The 22,997-nt window shown below is 45.1% G+C and overlaps 1 protein-coding gene across 8 annotated transcripts in view; it reads right to left on the reverse strand.

Annotated features, from left to right (window-relative positions):
- Window positions 1–1,625: 1,625 nt before the first annotated feature.
- Window positions 1,626–22,997, reverse strand: part of RFFL (ring finger and FYVE like domain containing E3 ubiquitin protein ligase) — an 89,813-nt gene continuing 68,441 nt past the window's right edge. For all 8 annotated transcript variants that reach the window (XM_073235169.1, XM_037008449.2, XM_073235166.1 and 5 more), the window contains 6 exons: window positions 19,616–19,803; window positions 12,339–12,749; window positions 9,222–9,305; window positions 8,098–8,308; window positions 6,892–6,915; window positions 1,626–4,374 (listed from right to left, as the gene is read on the reverse strand). In XM_073235169.1, the coding sequence (XP_073091270.1) occupies window positions 4,193–4,374; window positions 6,892–6,915; window positions 8,098–8,308; window positions 9,222–9,305; window positions 12,339–12,749; window positions 19,616–19,795 (1,092 nt within the window). In that variant the 5' untranslated portion in view covers window positions 19,796–19,803 and the 3' untranslated portion in view covers window positions 1,626–4,192. The remainder of the gene's footprint in view (window positions 4,375–6,891; window positions 6,916–8,097; window positions 8,309–9,221; window positions 9,306–12,338; window positions 12,750–19,615; window positions 19,804–22,997) is intronic.

Raw genomic sequence — 22,997 nt, forward strand, 5'->3', positions numbered from 1 at the left:
CCTCTAACTTCAGAACCGTGTCAGACCACTTCCACCAGCTCACATCTGCATGCAGGTCTGAGTGCAGGCTGCTCAGGTCACCATCTGGTTATAGACTGGCATCTGTGTCCTCAGTCCTGTTAACTCCTGAGGGTCAGTTCTTTTTCCTTATCAAAGTGGCAAGCTTGCTTTGTCCGCTGTGAGTTAGGTTAATGTGATTCAACTTCTGGAGCAGACTTGAGTGTCTGGGCCTCTAAGAGGCTGCCTGCCAGTCAGTTTGGAGGCCAGCTTACCCTGATTGACCTGGTTTCCACCTGTTGGTTAAAATGTGTTGGGAGGAAGGGGCAGGAACTAGAGATGCCCTGACTCTAGTCCAGAACTTTTAGTGTTTTTGAACAGGCACCATTCTGTCTGGCTTCAGCATTGAGAGTAAGACATTCTTTTATTCTATTCTCTGGAGAAAAAATGCTCCTCCTCTGATCACTGACCCACATGAATTTCCACCCCCCTCTCCAGCCTCCTCAACTCAAGCCACTGGACAGGCAGCAGAGCAAGGCTCTCCCCTCAGGTTTCTGCCAAAGAACATTGGCACTGCCTTCCAGCTCAGCTGACCTAGACCCAGCCCCACCTGTTGTTACTGGTCACTTACCCTGAGGTGCACCCTCACAGCAAAGGGGCCCTGCCAGCTGCAGGGGATCATCAGTAATGAGCTCAGCCCTTTGGCCCTTCCCTGCCTTGCTGGCTACTATCTTCAATTCACTGTTTAAGGTGTTTTGTCTATTCCTCAATCTGACACTTTTTTCTTTGGTGCTGAGATTATACTATATACACAGTTTTACATCTTTTTGTGTATTTCCACAGATCCTAAGCAGCAGTATCTTACACCTGCCCAGAATACTGGAGGTTTGCCCCCATTGAGCCTTTGTTTACAAGCCACTGGTTGGCAGCAGACAAGCAGCCATCCTGTGTGCTCAACAGGACAGCCACCCAGACCAGTGAGGACAAAGCGCTGTGGCTCAGCCTCCAGTCTTTATGCCCTTTGGGCCATATTCCTTCCTCTCCTTGGTCACATGGAAGATCTACATACAATATAGCTCTCCCAAAGGCTGTACTCTTCAGGAGCCCCCTCACCTAGGCACCTGGTCAGGGAGGTGTACAGGTGGCAGACAACACTCTAGACTGCCCACGAGGCTGGGCCAGCCTCTGAACCACACTCCAACTACTATATAGCTGTATCTAGAAACTACCATCCATCTCTGAGGGTTACCTGAAAGATTTAACTGTCCACACCAGCTGTCCCTCAGATTCCTTGCCCATCTCTACCAAATCACTATCAATGTTTGACCGACCTCACTTGGCTTTCCATTTGGTCTTAGGATTGGTTCTTTTCCTACCCAGCTTCTAGGCCAGCCCATGGCCTCTCCCACATATGAGTTGTGAGATCTTAGACGAGTCACACCACCATCAAACTTCAGTTTCTTCATCTATTGAAGAGGGACTTCTTGACCAAGGCCACATGGCCCAAGCATCTCCAAGGCAATCTCTAAAGAGCACGCCCATGTGCACACAGCCTGGGATTTATCAACTCTTGTCAGCCTTAGGCTATCAGACCTCATTTGGCATCCTCCCACCAGATCAAACAGGCATCTGTATTGAAACTTTATTACAAAATTATAAAGCAGAGCTCTGTAACAAAAAATACACCTTGGGGTTTGCTTTAACACCCAAGTTAAGTCTGAGAGAATCTTAATATAAGCCACTTGAAGAAACACATTTACATCCAAAAGATCAACAAATGTATACAATATATATTGAGCACTAATTCCTGTACACATCATTCTTACCAGTTTGGATCCAACCATTTCAACACATTATGAACCAGTCAGCTATCCAAGTCTTTTAAAACAAGTCTCAAGTGAAATCTCAGAACAATCACAGCAAAAGCCACAGAATAATTGTGAATTAGATGTTTCCATGATAATTAAGACCAAGGATCTATGAGAGGCAGGAGGGAGCATTCAAGGATAAAAATCATGTTTTCTATCTAGGTGAGACAGTCACTGAAATGGGATATTAGAATTCTTTTATTTGGTATAATAATAAGGTACCTGTCCACTGCCCCCTCCTACCACCAAACAAAAATCAGGGTTATTTAACACCGTTTTTCCTAAGGGAAACCTTCACCAAAAGAAGTTAGAAGACTTAAAGGCAACTTCTTTCTCCATAGTAACATTAGTTCTAATTCTTACTGAGGTCACTAACCAACCATCAGGATATTTTTAATTCATGTCTTGGAGGGAAATTGGGAGTTAGGGAGAGGTAAGGCCTCAGCAGAGAATTTTAAGTAGGGAGAGAGCCAACTTTGCCCCAAAGTTATTGCTATATCTTAACTGAGCTGCACATATGTAAACCTATTTCACAAAACAACTGAGGAGTAGCTAAATCTTTTGCTAAACTGGTAGGCATTGTAAACTATAGTATTTACCATCCAGCAGAAAGGTGAGACGATACCTTCACAGAGAAGTCTCTTGATTTCCCCCAGATGCCTACAAAGGCTGTAGCCCGATCAAATCATCCAGGACTTGGTATAATGTTGAGATAAGTTACCCAGTATTTAGCTGACAACTACTTTATGAAATTACTTCATTCTTCCAGAGGGGATTAGTGGTTGAAGATGGAGGGAAAACCTCAGTATGTCTGCACTGATAAACAAGTCCCCTTACAGGTTTCCTGCTGCTTTCCAATGTCATGATTGGTTCATCTAGTCTGAAAGACCTTGGCTGCATCATGGGGGCATCTGTCAAGGCCCTCAGGTGTTTAGGGTTTGCATAGTTCATCCAGTGGTTAATGGTAGCACACAGCTCTTTAACAGCATGTGCTTGTGCTTGGCTAAACTTCTCCAGCAAACTTTAAGTCCCTTGTCTTGTTTTGTTAGTGGTATAAAGATCCTAAGAGGACTCAAGAATTATCACCTACTCATCACATGGTCCTTCCTAAAGGGACTAGAGAATGCTGCTTCCTAACCTGCACCCAACTCAGTAGGCTGAGAAGTGAAATGGGAGAGAGAGACAGAGTCCTCACTCACCTGGGGAAGTGAGACTTCCAGCTGTCTGCCCAAGAGCTGAATCCAGCCTCGGTTAGTCCCTTCTGATAACTCCTAGGTGCTCTGCCTTACATGCTGTCTCCAGGAATTTCATGAGAAGTTTAGCTAGAGAAGATCAAGGCTCTTTGCCTAAGTCTCCATGCTTCAGTGAGACCATGTTTAGAACCTCCATAGGAAAGAGGGACTTATTTTCAAGGGAAGGTGTTTTAAGACTCCTGTCCACTAGAGAAGTCAAAGTTAGGCAAAAAGTCATTGCCTCCACCCAGCATTTTCCCTTTGCTCAACTAAAATTAAGGATGGTGTAAAGTCAGGCCCCAAGAAAAGCAGAGGTGAACTGTGTGTCATCTCTTGCATAGAGAGACAAATTTCTCAGCAGGTTAGAAGCCAGATGGCCCTCCTGGCCTCCAAGATCACATCACGGTACAGAGCTTCCAATCCCAACACTTAACAAAGCAACTCTTAATGACTGAAAATTTTCAATAGCATTCGTGTTTCATTTCTCACCAAAAATCAGTTTACGGTCCAAACTCTGTCCTAAGGAGGATCACCATTGGTCTGCTAAGCTAACATCTTTTTGGTCTGAAGAAACAAATAGATTTTAGGCAATATAGTAAGAGACTTTAGCAAAGGTAAAGTACAGAAGGCCAGAAAGACCAGAGATGAATTCAAAATGAATCCAAATGTGCTAGAGAGGAAAGTCATTCTACCAGATGTCTGATTGGCCAAATGGAGGCAAGCAGCTTGGGGCGGGGGACTTGGTGGGGGAACAGGAGGATGGGCAAAACTGTTTAGATTCTCAGAGGAAGATATGGTCTAAGTTATGGAAGTCCTCTTTTCATCTACTACCATCATCACATCAAGATTACTGACCCATGGACTTGCCCACGTGATCATACCTGTTCCCATTGGCCTCAGGCTCTGCCAGCCAAAAGGTGCACCCCCATGACAAGATGGGCATGCACAGAAGTGACACAGCATTTTTGCTTGCCCTGGTCTGGGGAACACTTCAGATTTTCTTGTTAGCCTGCCCTCTTTGCAAGTGGGCCAATCCTGAGCCCAGACACCTCAAGCTATGTCTCTGTAAGGCACTGAAGGAGCCAGTCCAAGCCCTCAGGATCGGAAGACGTGCACAGCTCGAATCACGTACTGCCGGCAGATGGGACATTCATTCATGCGCTTGCCACACTTAGTACAGGTTACCATGTGGCCACACTCCAGTAGAACACAGTCAATGGGTGAGTCCATGCAGATCCTGCACAGGTTCTCCTCCAGTCTGGGTGGCACTTCTCCCCCTATACAAACACAGGGCAGAGGGGACAGTAAGGAGAAGTGTCTAAGTGTATGGAGCAGTGGGGGAATGGGGATGGGACAGAACAGGCACACTGTGAAGAAACCCCCAAATTCACATACTTCCTTCAAAGAATTCCCAAAAAACATTTCCCCAGTAACCAATTCCAGATGCTTGTTTGAATCTACAGCCTGACTTGCAGAGGTGCAGAAGAGTTAAACATTTGTAGCTCAGATACATCCCAGAACATGAGAACTAAATACGGCAAAGTCCTCAAAGTTTGAAAGAAATAATTTTCAGACAACTGAGGCTGTAATATATAGTGAGTGAGTGGTACTTATGGGGCTCATTATTCCCTGAGGCAGAACATGCTGAAAAGGTAAAACTGGTTCAGATAAGTTTAGATATAAATGGAACTGTAACGTATGGTTCATTAAGGATTGCAAGGCTTAGCTGTAAGTCAGCTTAATAAATTAATACATTTATTGACTCTTAATTTTATAAAGCCAAGGCTCATAAGCACCCCTGCCACCAATCTACCTCCAGGCCTCCTCTGAGGAGACATCCTGGTGGAAGGGCCCAGCAGAGATCACAGCTCCTTTTCTGTGCTACCCCCACATAATTGTATTCACACCCCCATGGGTGCTCATCACACTGGATTAGAATTTTTAAGTCTAATTTCCCCCACTATTCTATGGGCTCCTTAATTCAGCAAATTTAATCAGTTTCAACAGTTAAATGCTTAGCATTTATTCACTATGTGCTCTGAGGTCAGATATTCCTCTTTGAATCCCTAACAGGCTGGCACACAGTAGGTGTTCTCTAAATGTCTGAGAAATAGACCATCTTCCAAGGCAATGATAACAGTGCACATTTACTGAATGCTCACGGGTACCAGGCAGGGTCCTGAGAGCTTTGCATGTTTTAACTCATTGAATCCTCACAAAAACTTATGAAAATAGATACTCTTGTTACTTATTTTACAGATGAGGCTTCTGAGGCCAAAGAGTTAAGTGGTTCACCTAAGAACACAGCTGCTACGTGGAGGAGCCTGGATTTAAGGCAGGCCTTCTGGGCAAGTAGCATGAGGAAAGGGTCTATCAAGACAGTACTAAACACTTGGTGCACAGTTCTCACCAGCAGCTAACTGGCTCGTACAAGTGGTGAGATTCAGTGGACATGGCTGGTAGCCTCCCAGTTCAGCTGCATGCAGAAAAACCTTCATGTCCAAAAACACAGCCATCCCCAGCATGTTTTAAGTGGCAGCCTGAACCTGGCAGCCATGACTAGGGAACTAGTATCAGTCATCTCTATGGTTCCACAGAGGAATTCTCTCATACTGTTGCTATTTAAAAAGCCAAGAAACACATGAAGTGGGCTGGCTGTGCAAGGGAGTGAGATCTGTTTACCTCCTTCAGGAGCAGTTTGCCCTAACACGGAAGATCTGGAAAGGACTGAACTATACAAATAATCTAAGATGAACTGGAGTAATTGATAGAATATATACTGATTATTTCTCCTGGGAATAACAATAAACTCATCAACTCAGTTGCCAGGATTCTCCCAGAGTCAGAGAAAGAAAGGAAGATGTCAGGGGATTAGTCTGACCTTGGTATCAGTGGGGCTAGAACTCCTCGGGGAACTAAAAAGAGCTCAGCCAAGAGACTGCCCCATTCTGAGCAAAAGGCCATTTTACACTAGATAAAAAATTTGGAGAGTCTTCTGAAAAGTTTTTAAATGCTTTGCAACCCCCTGCACTATTCAAAATACTCAGGGAAGAGATCACAACCAAATAACCTTGAGGCTTTCAAAAAAGCAGAGCATATTTTAGAACGATGCCCAGATCCAGCCAGATTCCTGGAGTGCATTTTTGGGGTACCTGAAGGTCCAGTGGGGGTTCTTTAACACACAGTAGATATGTGGCAATTAAAGTGGAATATGCATCTTGTGTAGAGAGAGGACCCTATGTGACGCTTTTCCTGATCTGTCCCCAGAACAGTTCTAACTGCTGCCAAGCCCTGTATAAACAAGGCTTTCACAAGTTACCAGCCTTTCTTTTCAGTTGGTTCCAGAAACTGTTCAACATCCCAGGTGGTTTCCCTGAAGGTGCACACAGAGACCTCGCCACTCAGACCAGAATGGAGTGAGAACTGGAGGGGAGGGAGGGCCTTAGCCCCAGGAGTATAAAAAGTGAACTGCATGTGACACATGCCACCACTCACTTTGTTAAATACTTTACAAATGTCGGCTTCTGAGCTCTGGCAACCCAGAGGCGCACAAATCAGCCTGCCCTTAGGTAACGTGGCTGTTCTCCCTTCTTAGAGAGGAGAACAGGGGTTTCTAAACATGCTGAGACGCCCTGGTTCTCAATGAATTTCCCCCACATCCTCTTCCTGGATGCTGCTATGCTCAGGATTCGTAGGTATGAAAGGAATCAGGGTGGAAGAAGGGGAGCCCCTCCCAGACGAGGGCAGAAGAGCCAAGAGCCCAAGCCGTTTCCCAAACAGAAACAAGTACATACCATTTTGGTCCTCAGCACCACACACTGAAAAGGAAAGAAAGGAAGATGTCTGAATATGTGATGCCTTGAGGAAGGTCTCCAGCCATCCAGAGTTCATTTCTGAACTCTAGTTCCCTGCTGCAAAGCAGGCTTGTTGGGAGCCCAGACAAAGACACCCGTCCTCCGCACTCTACATGCTGACAACTCACAGCTCCCATTGGTACTGGTCTAGTTGTAGAAAAAGGGATTCCACTGGTCTACATGAACAAAACTGCCAAGCAGGAAGGATACTGCATATGCACAACATCCTTTTCTATTGCTTTTGAAGTCAGCATCGAAGTCAGAAAGGACAGTCCTTTCCAGTCAGCAACAGAGTCTGGCCGGAGTCCCCTGGTGGAGCCTCCTTTCCTATTCCCAGGGCCTCCCAACTCTGAGGAGTTCTGGAGATAATCCCAAAGGGAAGAATGAGTCTCTGATCAGATGACTATTCAGCCATCCCCGAACTCTGATGAATTTGAGCTACTGGGAGAGGAGAGCCTGAAATATGACTTCAACCACTGTTAGCATGCAAGGAATCAAAATGTTGATCCGCAGAAGCTGAATCAGTTGGGAGAGGATGACTCTGGGGAAAATCATTTTGGGAAATGTGGAGCTCAAAAACAGCTAATTACATTTCTCTTCTGCAGGATTTCTTTGCCTTTACTATTATTATTGTGTCTATCATGAATCAGTAACAGCGGTGGCGGTGGTGGATATTTTACTGGACACCACCTGAAAATGATACCATGTAGAAGCTTTAGGAAAGGAACAAATGGAAGAGCCCAAGTGCAGACAGAACAGATCTATTCTCCTCGCACCATGTGTGCAAAGATTGGCTTCCTAATCTCCTATTTAAAATAGTGTTGGAGGTAGTAGAGTGTGGTGGGGGTAAGGCCGTGGACTTAGATCAGGAAACCCTCAGTGCAAATCTGGGCTCTCCCATAAAAAGGGAATGAATGCCAATCATGCCTATTCTATAGGCAGCTCTGAGGCTTAAATAAACATACAGACTGCCTAACCTGGTCCCGGCATTCAACCCCAAATGACAGCTATTAATAGATGGTGCAAATGTGTAAGGTGACTCCCTTCTTGGCTAAAAGCATTGAAATTAGGTCAATACTATCATGCTTAAGAGTTGACAGCAAGCACTCTGGAACTCCATGCAGCTGCCACCCAGACAGCCCTCACCCAGGTGCTGGAGTCCTTTCTGGTCCTTGTACAGCCGCGTCACCCTCTCCATCAGCTCCCACTTCTCACAGCAGCCCTTGTAGTTGACGAAGTTGCGAGCCAGGATCTCTTTCAGCTGCCGCACAGTCAGACCTTCAATGTCCCCCAGGTCAGTCAGGTCAGACAGAGAGGCTCTCCGGCCTGGGACGAAGCTGTCTTCTGAGTCAACGGACTACGGAGGCAAAGATGAGATGGGTGGGCTCAGTTCTCACCCCCATGAGTTCTCACCAAGGGCCTCAGAACATTCATCACACTATCTTTTGATGACTGGCTTCAGGAAGAGTTGCAACCAGAAGCATGAAGAGTGCCCGCACAGGGCTCTGCATTGTACAGCAGACCAGCGTCTTCTGTGCTCAGGCAAGCCAGCCACAGATTGACTGACTGGTGTATTATAGCAGAAGGGGCACTAGTGTGAATCAGATGACCCTAGTTTTGAATTCTGATTCCCTCAGAATACTACTGGGCCAGTTACCTCTCTAAGCCTGTCTGCCCTTCCATAAAGGAGAGACGGCTGTTCTACCACAGGAGGTTCCTGTGAAGATTAGATACAGCAGCACAAGACACCAATGAGCATGGTTCTGGCCTCTCTCCCTGCCCTGGAGAGAGCTCTGCTGTCCACAGTAGAGGCAGACCTCCCTGGCAAGCACTCCTCTGTGCACAACCTTGACCACAGCTCCGTGGAACTGACGGCTTTGTCCTCTGGACTGGCCCCACCATGGCTGAGGCCTGAATTCCCTCTTGTCTTCCCTCCTCCCCAACAAGGGCTACTATGTGCTAGAAGCAGAAGAAGCAAACAAGATTTGCCCATAGCATCAAGAGCCTGTTCTCTGGCACCTCTCAGAAAGTCAAGAGACTGGAAACTAATGCGCCATGAGGCTCTCCTTTCCCCACTGTGACCTCACAACTTCACACTAACACACTGACAGCTTTAAGGATTAATCTGGAACACTAACACTAAACTCCACCCTTGCAGACAGAATTTCAGCTGGACTAGCATCACAGACTGGTTCTTTTCTCTCCACTCCTGAGTCTGCTGAGAGGTTCCTAACAGCCTGAGAACACCAATGAAAGGGCAGAGGTCCCACCTGGGTCTCATCCTCGGCAGGTGCTCTGGCTGTGCTCTCCGGGCAGACAGGTTCCTCTTGGTCCTGAGCCACATGGCCATTGGCCTGCGGAAAGAAAAAGGAGCCATCACATCTTGAGATGCCCTAGGGATTTGCACAGCATGGACCTCTTCCCAGCTCACACAATGTCCAAAACATACTCCCATCTCCCCCAGAAATCTGGAGTCTCACACAACAGCATCACAAAAGCCTGCTAATCCTGACTTTGTCAGGCAGGGAAACAATACAAATAGATTTCAACTCTAGAACAAGAGTGCATTAATTTTGCACATCACTGAGATGGCACTCAACACCACTCACTGTCAATTTAGCCTCAGCTTGAACACTCTGAATGAAAGGGAGATAGTGCCACTGTTCCACTCCTGGACTGCTCTCTATGCCATCAAGTATTTTTTTAACTCTGATCTCCCAAACTGCCCTCCCTTTACCTTCTACCCATTATCCCTGGTTTTGCCCCTCAGACCAATGCCCTTTACTTCCTTCCAAACTGTTCATACCATGTCTTCCCATCATAAGATAAGATAGCTTTCAGACTCTTGCCCTCCCTTCTGGTCAATCACTGCTTTAATATTCCAGAAATGTGCTCCAACCAGCAGGGCACACTATGACTATTTCAATGCATCTAAGAATCTATTAGCCTAAGACTTATTATGTAAGACAAATGCCTAAGTTTAAGGAGTTTCATTCTGCTTAGAATTCTAACTTGTCACAGAAATTCCTCCTAGGTACTCCTTCGGGCTTTGCCAAAGGGTAGTCAGAACTGTATGTCTCCTAATTCCATCACCTGAAAGCTACAACCTTAACTAGATCCTCTTCACCCACTACTGCTCCAGGCAAAGGACTTGGTGTGAGGCCAGAACAAAGAGGTGTTTTGAGCTAACAGGCCTTTTCCTTTAGACTCTCAGAACACCTATGAAGGGACAACATGGGAAACCAGTCACCTGCTGGCCCCAGCCACTCATCCCAGATCAAGATGCATAATATACTTAGGAGGCAAGCAACTCCAATGGAAATTAAAAGTAGAAATCACCACTACCATCACCAAAAATGCCAAATGGTAAGAGCATACATACAGCATATATGTACAAAACAATGTCTTCATCACCACCTCTAGTTTCTTCTCTGCTTTATGTAAATGTGGTCTCCAGTGGCCTCATGGGTCACCTCGGAGTTACCAAGTCTTCCAGAGCCTATTCTGTTCCTAAGTAAGACAGCTTTTGTATGTCTTTTTTTACTGAGAAGGAGAGAGTGGACCTCATACTGCAAGCATGCTCTTGTCTTTTCAGTTTGCCCACTGGCTAAATAAAATCTACAAGTAGTATCTGTCCATTCTGCTTTTTCCACACACTTCCTCCCTGAGCAACAATTGGTAGGGCAATAAAGGTAAAGGAAAGAACCCTGGTGGAGCAAACACTTCAGGTTCACATTTCAGGTGCACCACTTGCATAATTGTCAGGTAGCTTTGCAAAAGTTACTTAACTTTCCCATGTCTGTTTTTGTGGCTTGCAAAATGCAGATCTTACCAGAATAGGGGACATGAGCCGTTCCTGAAAGCCCTCTGAAAACATCAAAAAATATCCAGTGAGATCTGGTACATACTGTAACCTATAGGTACAGTCTGGAAAGTTCTGATTAACAACAGGAAGCTTAAAACCTACTCCTTTCATTGGAAAATCCACCTGAAGGTTCTTTGTGAAAAACAATTTTCTCATATTGCTCAACAAGGCAAAGGGAGGAAGGAAGTCATAAAGGAGGTAAAACCTGTCCAGCAGCCAGCCAGTCAAAGTTTAGGAGAGTTAAACTCCAGCTGGGCTTTAACACATGCTCAAGCCAACCAGGGGGCTACATGAGTTTACTGCAGGTGGACTGTGCTTTGACACTGGCCTTTATGCTTCAGTGCCGTCAAGAGCTGAATCAGGGTCCCTGTCCTGGCAAAGCAGGTGATCATAAACAGGCAGCAGCCATCCACATTCTGTGTGGGAACTGACAACACTAGTACTGTGCCAGGTCTGAGTAGCTCAGAGCTCTTTAGACACAACTTCACACTGGTCAACCCTCCCAGCATCCTGGCAACAGCAAAATGGTCTAACCCATGTCACTGTTAAAGGTTCAAAGTTTGTCCAAGGTGACCAGAGAGTCAGTGACAACTTGAATATGGAAACCAATCTTCTAGGTTCTAATCCACCAACTACTGCCCAAGCCATATAAACAAAAGGGTCACTGAGGTACTAAAGTGTACCTATGGGACACCATCACTCCTTACACAAGGATTAAATCCACAGGCCTCACTCAGATCCAGTAGTCAGCTTGCATGTCTGCCTTCCTTCTTAGAGGGGCTGAGGGCAGAGGCAATGTATTGCTCATTTCTGTATTTTCTATCCCTGGCTCATAACTCAGTCAATATGCCCCTCTTGGCTTACCATTTCCAGGCCCCATGGATGATGGTCAGGCAGCTGCCAACCCTGGTCCAAACAGTGAGCAGCAATGTCTTCATCTTGGCCATGGTGTTTCCCCACTTACCCTCTGTGCTTTTTTCCCCATGTGCCTTATGATGGCTACTAAGAAACTGAGTTCCCCATCCTGCCAAGGAAGCCCACAACAAAGGCAATAGGAGCAGAACTACGTCTGCAGAGTTAACAGTGCGTAATCTCAAAATATTTCTGGAACAATGAATTTAAAAAATTTTCTGCAATATATATTTAGTAAAACCCATAAAAAACTTAGTACTGTGACAATGGGGTATGGGGGGGACTCAATAATAAGGGTGAATGTAGTAACCACATTGCTTTTCTTGTGATACCTTCATAAGAGTATATGTCAATGATACCTTAATAAAACAAACAAACAAACAAACAAATGGGTTTCTCCCACTAAAAAAAAAACCTAGTACTGTGCATTGTCACCTCTGGAAAAAAAATCAATGTGAGTGTGACATCCAGAAACCACTTGTGCATCAGTAGGCAAAAATTTGTGCCCCACATACTGCAGACACCTAACCTCACACCCACTCTGCAATGCAGGCAGGAGCCCTCAAAACAGGCAGAGAGCAGCAGAGACTGCAAACCAGCTGGCCCGTACCTGCGGATTTTCCTGAGCCTGGGCTCGGGGAACGAAGGTGGCTTGTGTGGGTGAAGAAGAGATGCTGGGTGAGGTAGGAGGTATCGTGCTGGTGTGTGGCTGGGTCAGGAAGGCCTGCTGCTCAGGGAAGTCCGGGGACAAGGTGGGGGCATGAGTCCTGCCCTCCTGGGAGATTACAGGCTGTCGGCCAAGCACCAAGAACACCAGCTCCTCTTTCTCCCGGCACATTTCGGTAGAGATGTCATGGAGGCTGAGGTAGTCCCTCAGGTCCTTCACCTTCATCTTCATGAGCTCCTCCCGCTGAAAGGCTGTGGCTCGGAATCGCTGGCAGAGAAGGCAGAGGCGGGGCCCATTCCCCACTTGGCTTGAACAGGTCATGCAGAAATTTTTCTTACAGTCCAAGCAGGTCTGCTGCTCAGAGCAAGAGGTAGAGGAAACCACGTCAGACTGGGAGAATAGGGCAGCAGGATGGGAGTTTAGGGCTGCCAACGTTATGAGACCTCCTCGAGGTACTCATACTTTTACTAAGCTACCTCCTTTACCTAAGGGTGGAAGCTACCTTGCAGATTCAAGCTAAAAGTTGCTCAGAGGTGACAGAAACCCCCTGCAACCATCTGTGTACGCATGTTCAGGACATTACATTTATTATTCCATTTGAGGCTTACTTTATTCATTTTACTGATAGAGAAATGGAGGCTATTAATTAAGACTACCAGCTTTCAATAAAAGGCCCTATTTATTGTCTCCCTCCCTCCATTTCTTGTGGTATCATCTTGGATGTGTGACTTAGCCTCTCTGCCCCTCAGTTTCCTGGGGTAACACCTTTACAACAATCCTATGAGGTAAAATGGGGGTAATATCTTTACAACAATCCTATGAAGTAAATACTGTTAAGAGAGAATGCATTTAGCACACATGGCACATGAGTCTGCAATACATGTTTAACTGTTTTAATTATTATTGCTAAGAAATTCAAGTTAATGATGAGAGCCAGGAATCAGATCCTGTACAATGATTCTTTTTGCTTACTGCTGATAAGAAAGCAAATGCATAAAAAGCTTATGGCGATGGTTGCTACTATTATTAAACTTACTGAAGGGCTACTATGTGCTAGAGCTATGCCTAGCTTGTCATTTCAACTCTCAGAGCAACTCCGCAAAGTAGGTATTTGCGTACCTCCATGTTTAACAGAGCAACCAAGGCCTAGTGAGACTATCATATTCAAGGGTAGGCAGTAAAAGCAGAGCTGGGATCCACACTCAAGGTCTGTTAGAGTTCAGTGTCCACAGCCATGCTCTTTTCACCAAGCCATGTTGCCTCACTTACTCCCATTCAAGCCTAGAGCAGCACCGAGTCAAGGGCCTGGCTCTCCACCTCCACCCAGCCCAGAGCCTCATCCACAGAGGCTGGTGCCCAGGCTGCCTCACTCAGAGTGCTGGGAATTCAGTGGGGCATAAGAGCACACCCAAGATAAATATTTAGACAGCTATAGGAGGCCCACTGGACATGATTATGGAGCTCTCGTTTGTGAAAGTACAGTGTCACAGCCAGGCAATGAGAGCACCTAGCAGTCAAGTTGTTACTGCTTGGCAGCAGCTACTCCACAGTCATAGACAACACAACACGGAGGCTTGCTCAACTCACAGAAAGCAAATTTAACTTCTCGCCCCATAGGCTGAGTGAGCACAGTGACATCTGACTGGGCTCCATTCCAGCCAGGAGCAGGCCATGCTCCCACAGGATAGGTAACTCCTGGGCATGCTGGGATGGTCCTACAGGGCACACTCATTAATCCTTCAAAGAAGTTAAAAACGATCCATCCTATGGTGACTTAAGTATTGACCTAAATATTCCTGCCCCTTTTCTAAATATAGAAAGCTACTTAGGCTAACTTAGACTCTCATAGTTGAAATCACAGGCATTCTGCATGAGCTGAAGTAAAATTCTGCATAGCTGAGGTAGGTAGTTTTGTCTGTAATTCATGTAGTAAAAGGAAATGGGCACAATATTTACTATGTACTTTTGACTATTAATACTTTGAAGGCATTATGGAAGGGCACATATCAAGCTCCCTCATTCTCTACACAATTATAGCCAGATAATAAAGTGGTCAGCGACTGACTTAAATGGATGCACGTTGTCACTAGCATCAGAATGTACACAGCATACAGATCTGGGACCAGCAGCCACTCAGGTGGAAAATGGGTTTTGAGGGGCATTTGGGGGGTCCATTCATATCTAAAGCCTTTTATATTGGTAAATGAAATGTGTTTAAGATGACTGATAGTGAAATGAAGAGGCTTCAATGTCATAAAGCTGTAAGTCCTGACATGGAACACTACCTAAGTCAATGCAATTTGACAAGACCTAGCCTGACACATTAGAAAGCCCTGAGTTGCTCAATTAGCCAGATCTGAACAACTTTCTTTCTTCATGTGTGGCTCATTGGTCACAAGATCAGACTGCAAACACAGCAACCGAACTTCTGTGTACCCCCAGCTAACCAGGGACTCTGAAGTCAGCCTACATCTAAAAAGATACCCTAAAGGAGTAAGATAGTGCTCGAGGCTAAAACCCCAGTCTGCAGAAGCAGGAGACAACACAGGAAAAGAAATGACTACCAACAAATGTAGGCAGAATGCGCAGAGGAAACACGCATGTGTAATTCTAGCAAATGGTGAAAAACAACTGAGTAACAAGGTAGCGTGAAAGATGAATTAGCAGAGCCAACAAAAATCAAACAATATCTTGGCCTGCAAAAATGTCATGAGTACAAGCAAATGTGCATCTGAGAGCTGATGGGCGCCACAGACAGAAACCGCGCATCAAGGGTGCCCTATGGGTTGCTCCCCGGGGCTACTCTGCTCTTCTCTTATTCCTACCACCTCCCCACCCACACTCCCTGGTGCAGGCCAGGCCCATACTCACCCTACCAGCCCCCTGTCCTCACCATCCTTCCTATAGGCATTCCTTCTTGCAGCCCACTGGGAGGAGAAACGATTAAGGCCTGGCTGGCCACTTCGTAGCTAGGGAACTTGTGCAAAACAGACAACCTCCCAGAGCAACAGATTCCTCACCAGCAAAGTCAGATGGCCAGCCTGCTTCTAAGTTCTACCACAAGCTAATGTATATAAAACCTTGACATAAGGGAGGCACTCACAAAAACGTAACACAGTTCCCTTTTATTCCTTTCCCCTTAGCCTCATCTCTGAGTTTATGCCAGCATCTATGACTGTGGAGTAGCTGCTGCCAAGCGGTACCTCCCTCTCCCCCTCGGAGATTTGAATATTTCTTCCATGTTTCCAAGCACAACCTCTTCCTCATCCTTGAACTGGTCCAGCTAAAGAGGCTGGGGGCCAAACTCCCTCCAAAACTGTCAGGGCTGCTGCTGACTATATGCAGTGTTACCAATTCAGATGGCATGTTAGCTTGTGACAAAATTACAGCCTGCCATTTCTCTTCAAGACTAGAAACCCGAGTAAGGCAGGGTTACTTATGTGCTCTCTATGAAGTCCTTAATGTTCTCTGTACTTTGTACCCAGCGAGCATTCAGAAAATACCAACTGCAATGGAGAAAAGAAAAAGACAGTAGGCTCCAGCCACATAATCATTTCAATTCAACCACTTCTAGAAAAGACATTTTAAAACCTGTGGCTGTCATTTGCCAAACCCTTTGGATAATGCTGATCCACTTAAGCATGAAATTACAAATGGAAATTTCTCACAGGAGAAAACATCCTTAATATTCACAGAACTTACTGTGAATTATACAAAATTAATTCATGCTTTTCTAGCAAGAAAATGTACCAGTAACAATCTTTTACCATCCAAACTGGAACTTTTCTTCTCCCACAAAAGCTCTTCTTGCTACACAAGCTTTTTCTTGCCTCTGTGTGTGGCTCTGTATTTGCCCCGATCTTTCTATCAGAGTGCAAGCTCCCTGCTAAATAGGGACAACCTTTTGCATCTCTGTCCTTCGAGCCCAGGCAATGCCCAACACACAGTAGATATTCAGTACTTCATTTGTCAATCGATAGGAAAAAAATTTGTTATTTTAAGCACCACCCTGCTCCTAGGCACCAGGCCAATTTCCTGTGATCTTCAATGTGACCTGCTCCTCTTATATTTCACCTGCCTTCTTCTGCTGTGTGCCCTTGCATCTTAGCAGCTAAGCACCTGATCTCACAGGTTGACAACCACTCCTTCACAAGACCTGGCATGAAGAGTTGCTCACTAATGGTACCTATGTCAGCCTTAAGTCACCAGCCTTAAGTCACCACCCAAGACCAGGGTCAGATTAACTGACTGCTTGCCAGGTATGTAAAAGCTCCCATGGAACTACTCCTACTGCTCCATCAAACCACCCTCCTAACGAGCCACACCTACTACCTGAAGAGGACTGGTCAGGTCGTTCCTTTGTCCAAAAGTCTGAGAGCTAGAATCTCCTTTCTGGGGCAGCCAGTAAGCCCTTCATCACTTGATCCCAACTTTGTTCCACCCTAACTTCCCAAGTATCCTGCACTCCAGCCAAATAGGACACTCATAGTTCCCAAATACACTTTGCACTTGCCCCATATCCAGTGCCTCTACTGCAGCCACTGCTTTGCAAATCTATCAACCTTTCTTCATTCAGCTAGAATTATCATCTAATGCCTCAATTTACAATGCATGATTCCCTAGTACTAGATGTGTATGCAGCTATTATTAGTTCTTTGTAAACATGGGCCTCCTTTACCAGATAGTAAGCTCCTTGAAGGAAGGCCTATGTCTTAGCTCCCTCTCCAGAAAGCTACAACCTCTAGCTGCTGGTAAGGAATTGGCCTCTTACCAGTGAAATGAAAATCTTCAGCATGAACTTGTCAGCCATAAATAATGAAAATAGAAACTCTCTGGCCTACTTCCTCTTTTTCAAACTGTTCAACTCAATTGTCCATTCAATCATTTTTTAAAAATGTATTGCTTATCTACTACGTGTCAGTCACTGCTCAAGACACTGGGGATAAAGCGATGAACAAAATCCCTGCTCTGTATACCATCTGAGAACACAGGAATTGCACGAACATATTTAAATCAGTGGTAACAAGCACTATAAAGAAAAGTAAAGCGTCTTCCCATCTCCACCTCACCTTTTGCTGGGGCAGTTTTCTTGCTCATTCACATCCTCTCTTCCAGCTGGGAAGTGTCAAGAATTCCTAGATCCTCTCATTCTTCAAGTTTCTAACATGCTTATTTTAACATGCTGATCCACAAGCCTGGATCACAATCATTGTCCTTTGTGCTCTTTCTCTATTTCCACTAATGTTTAAAACAGAGAGTGCCTGCTGTGTTCCAAGCATCATATTGGGCTCCTTTTGTGGCTTTTCTCATTTTATTCTCACAACACTGGGAGAGGAGTACAACCATTATATCCCCACTTTATAGGTGAGGAAAGTGAATCTTAAGAAAGGTTAAGTCATACAACAAACAAACCTACTGCAAATTTATGCAGCCTCATTTAATCAAAGGTCCTTCCTATTCCTTTCTTGCCAATTACTTTGCCACGTCTACCTGCACTGTTTCTAGCATTTCTCACGATGCAAAATAATGAAAACAGCAAGATGTTTCCCTATCCAACACTCTTGATTACAACAACTGAGGAGTCCTTGAAACTACTTCCTTAGATAATAGAGTAATTTTGTCATATGTAAATGGTAACAAATAATAATACATTTTTCCTAGGCTGTTGCAAGGATTCACTGAGATAATGCATTTGAAATGCCAAGCTCAGTGCCTGGCGTGTGACAAGCACCCTACAGTCTTCCTTCCATCCAACTCCACCCCGTCTCCATCACTGAGAGGACTAAGGCTGTGAGGCTCCAAGTTCCTTCTACTCTCTGTTTCAGTCTCAGTCTACTGACTCAACTTTTCAGTGTAAGTGTAAAAGTAGGGGTATCTCTGCCCTCCAAGCCCCAGCTCCCTGGCCACCTGAAACAGCCTTTCTGGCTGACTTTCTCATAGTGGCCGGGGCACCAACACATCACAACAAAGGCCTGCCATATGCCCTCCTTCCCTGTGCCACACCACAGCCTACAAGGCAAAACACCAATCTGCTGTGATCTTACAGGTACAAAAGCGTGGGTGGTCAGCACTTCAAGTGGCAGAAATTCTGACACGTGGAGTATCTTCTGAGCAATAGCTTGAGGGTCAAAGATCTGGGTTTGAATCCTGCCTCTGCTATTTAATAGCTATGTGATCTCAGGATGCTACAATGGAGGGGAAAAAAATGAGCAGTTCAATATCTCTTAGGTTATTTGTCAATAACTTGACACATACAATTTCCTTTTTAACTACTGAACTCTAAGCCTTAGTTTCTCACATGGAAAAGGGGAGTTTAGGGACCCTAAAACCTCTTACAGAGTTACTGTGTGGATTAAATGAAGCAAAAAGTCTTAAATTGCTTCAAACAGTCTCTGGCATAGAGCAGATAGGTGAAGAAGTGTTTTTTCCTCTCAAATTTCCGATTATTACCATTTTAATGTCACATGCTGGGCAGCAAACCTCTCATTCTGCAGAAGGATGCAGAACACAGGAATTCATTCTTTAGGTCAGGGCTCACCTTTCACCTCTGGCCCCAGTCGTGCCTGACCACAGAGAACATGCTGCCTCTGGGCCCTGACAAAGGCATAGGCCATGGCCACACACTGTTACCCAGTCAGTAATTTTACTTGCTGCTTGCTTATCCGGAAGACATGGCTACCACACATTTCCAGTGTAACCACTACCTCTCATTCCACTATAGTACATAAGCCCCAGTTTTGTCTGTTAGGGCCTGGATGTACCTGAGATGTCCTTGACATTGCTTTCAATGAAAAGAAGAAATTAATCTGCAGTCAGGCTTTGTATGGCAGCAGCTGATGAAAGAAATGAGTGTTCCAAGCATCATGTTGGGCTCCCTTTGTAGCTTATCTCTTTTTATTCTCACAACACTAGGAGGCGAGTACAACCATTATATCCCCACTTTTCAGATGGGGAAAATTAAAATGAATCTCAAGAAAGGTTAAGTCATACAACTGGCAAAGTTGATATATGAATTCTTGTCTATCTGGCTCCAAACCTATACGGAGATGCTTTGCTTTTGTTTGGTTAGTTTTCCCTTAATCCCTTAGCCTTTCAGAACAGGTCTGGGTTACCAGCATTGCAGAAGCCAAGCCTGGCAGCAGGCCTTATAGAGGGGCCAGTAGGTCTACCCCAGGGCCTGAGGTCACAACAGCCAAGCAGGCCGAAAAGTCCGCACTCACCTTCCTGGCCGTGCTCGCGAAGTGGGCCCCACATGCCTTGCAGCTTGGTTCCGAGCCTGTTGGGGAAGGGAAGGAACTGTACCCAGGGTTGGAATAGGCCTGCGTCCTGGCCCCCTGGGGCGGTGGGACCTCCTCAGGCTGTCCATCCAGGCAAAACCAGTTACAGCAGGTTGCCCACATGATGCAATCTGGTGCAAGGGAGGAAAGGGAAAAGGTCAGAGTTAGTACACACCTCTACTGTGTCCCCATTCCCAAGGACACAGGTGAGCAGGAGCACTCACTCCACACCTGCCTCCAGAGCTGAGGTGAGAACATGTTTGCCTCTTCTACCTCATTTGCTGATGCCCGTAGTAAGTGGGTATAGACACCAGGTCAGCCAGGACAATGGCTGCCAAGCTGGCATGCATACTACCTTTTAAAGGTTGCTGATCCCTGCTTGGGTTTAACTGAGATCTAATTTCACATAAAATTTTTTGCTTTAGCAATTATAAGTGGCCTAACACCCACCTTATTCAGGAACATGACCTTGCTGCTAGAGCTCAGACAGACAGCACTTCATCATGCATGCATGGACATATACATTCACACACATACATATGCATATGATCCCACACTCACTGTTGTCATGGGAAAGACGTATTATTTCTTTAATACAGATGAAGCAAACTAGGCTCAAAGACATCAAGGTCACACCGCTAATAGAGAACTGAGATGCTGAAAACCCAGGTCTTCTGACTATAAAACTGATGTTCCCTTTCCTATACCATGCTACTGACCCTTGATTTCCCCTCACATCATCCAGCAGAAAGAACTACTCTCGCATTTGCACCTCCTCCAATCCTACATAAACTTCTCTTACAGCAACTATAACAAGTTTCTTGCACAGATACACTTACCCTTTGTTTCATAACGCTAAACTAAAAATTCCTGAGGGCAGGGACTACTCATTCATATATGTACAGTAGCCTAGCAGTGTCATGCACATAGCAGATGCTCAACAAACAGTTGCTTCTCGTCAATCAGTGTCTCTGTGGGTTTATTAAGAAGTTTTGGATTATTTACGTATCAAATACAGGTACTAGGTCAAGGAGGCTGACAACTTAAGATCACAGAACATAAAACATGCAATCCTTCACATGCCAGAATAACGTAAAGACTGCAAGAGGGTCCACTAAAAAGCCAAGCATTGCTGTGATAACAGTAGTAAGAGTGTGTCTTTCTCAGTAGACTGAGGTAGGCAATATGGACATTGTGAGCCAGAATTTTTCACTTAACAAAGATAACAAATGAAACATTTAGTGTTATTATTACTCAATAATCTCTTCACACAAAAGAATGGTACTTTCTGCTCTGCCTCCTCTGACTCACTGAAAGTGCCTTTGTTAAATCATAGTTAAAAGATGTGGTAAGCTGGAAGGAATGAAGAAACCACTTGGTTCAACCTTGGTCATTTTACAGAGGAAAAGAAAGAGGTCCTGTAGGGGGAAGGAGCTTCCTGGTTCACACAGCTGTAACCTTAGGCCTCAGACTACTCCAGGGCCTTCTTAGTTTCCAATCATTGTCTCCAATACACCGTGATATGCTTAATTCATTTTTGTAGGTGTGTGTGATGAACAGCTGCCTCCCCCACTTGCCTGTGACCCCCTTGAGAACAGGGACCGTGACATTATCAGTGCCCAGCACACAGGTAGCTCAATAAGGACTATGGAATGAGTGAATCACACACAACATATTCAAATCTTCACTAACCACATACTTGTTCCATTTCCTACACATCAGAAACATTTTTCTCTGGCTCACTATTACTTGTCCAAAGACTCTTAAGTTCCCAGAAGATAGGGACTTAATCTGCCATACTTCCAATTAATAATTCACATAGAATAATAAGGAGCAGTTAAATAAGTTCTTTCTTGGCAAGAAAATAGAGACAAAATAGAGTAGTAGCCCTCTGAATAAGGAATGTTAGCCCTGCTGTGCTAAAGAGCTGTGTTCCCTCCCTCTAACAAGTCACCACCTTTCTGTACTTCATTCTCATCTGGACATTCTCTAGGCTGTAGAGCATGAACCAAACATTAGCTGTTGCTCCCAGCATTTTAACAATGCTTTAGCTACAGTTTCTCTGGGAAGGCACAGGTAAAAGTAAACCTAGGGATTTCACCAAAACTACCGCTTGGCCACCTGAGCTTGTCCCAAAAAGGGACAGACAGCTCTTTGGCAGAATTAGCAGGATATGTCAGTTAGCTGCATGAGGTGGGGGAAGGAGAGTAACAGGGCAGCCCTGAGTCCAAGGCTGTGGGTGACTCTCTAACTGCTGTCGATCTCTGCTCACCCATACACACAACCTTTTACTGAATCCAATGCCTTGCTGTTTTCAGTGTTAGTAAGATAGAGTACCTACCCTCAAAGAGTTCATGGTCCAACAGGAGGACTAGAAACGTAAAACTAAAAATTGAAATTTCAGAGTGATCAATGCTTTAATGGAGGTTTGTACACTGCATGGGGGGTAGTTACAAAGATGGAAATGATCGCTCCTCAGGGGTGGAGGGGTGATCAGAGATGACATTTTTTTATTAAGTTATCATTGATATACAATCCTATGAAGGTTTCACATGAGCAACATTGTGGTTACTACATTAACCCATATTATCAAGTCCCCACCACATAATACCCCGTTGCAATCACTGCAGAGATGACTTCTTAAACGAGGTGCCATACATCCTGATGTGGGAGTAAATGGGAATTTACCAGCAAGCCAAGAGTTAAAGGAATTTTCAAGAAACAACAAACAGCATGCACCATGGCATTAAAGGAACTAGAAAATGCTTGGTTGGTGGAGGTGAATAAAGGTACAAGTAAGGCAGCAGCCATCAAAAACCTTGTATCTCATAGTGAGGAATAGGGAATATGGACTCTATCCTGTAAGTAATGGGACACAATTAGGGATTCAGGCAGTTGGGTTTGTGATCTCATTAACCTCTGGGAGTGTGCATTATGGCAGTAAGCAGTATGGAGAACAATTTGCAAGGGCTAGGCTGGAAGCAAGAATTAGCTGTAGTAGTAGAGGCATATACAAGGAGATGGGATAAGAGAAAGGGAGAGATCTTTGACAGAATGCAGGATGTGTCAATGAACTGAAAAGGTGGGGAAAGGAGTGCATCCCAGGGTCTCTCTGAATCACACAGCAGGGACAGTGGAATCATTACCTGGAATGGAGCCCTCAGGAGGAGGCATGTGTCTGTGTGTGAAGGACTGGAGGCAGGTTAAAATAATGTTGTGTATCCATGGGACATACTGATGTGTACACAACACACAGGGGGATGGTCTCAGTTGAAGATAAAGGTTTGGGAATCCTCAGCCTAAAGCCAGAGTGGGGCAGAAGACA

The sequence above is a fragment of the Manis javanica genome, chromosome 4 (assembly GCF_040802235.1).
Source record: "Manis javanica isolate MJ-LG chromosome 4, MJ_LKY, whole genome shotgun sequence".
NCBI classification, from domain to species: domain Eukaryota; kingdom Metazoa; phylum Chordata; class Mammalia; order Pholidota; family Manidae; genus Manis; species Manis javanica.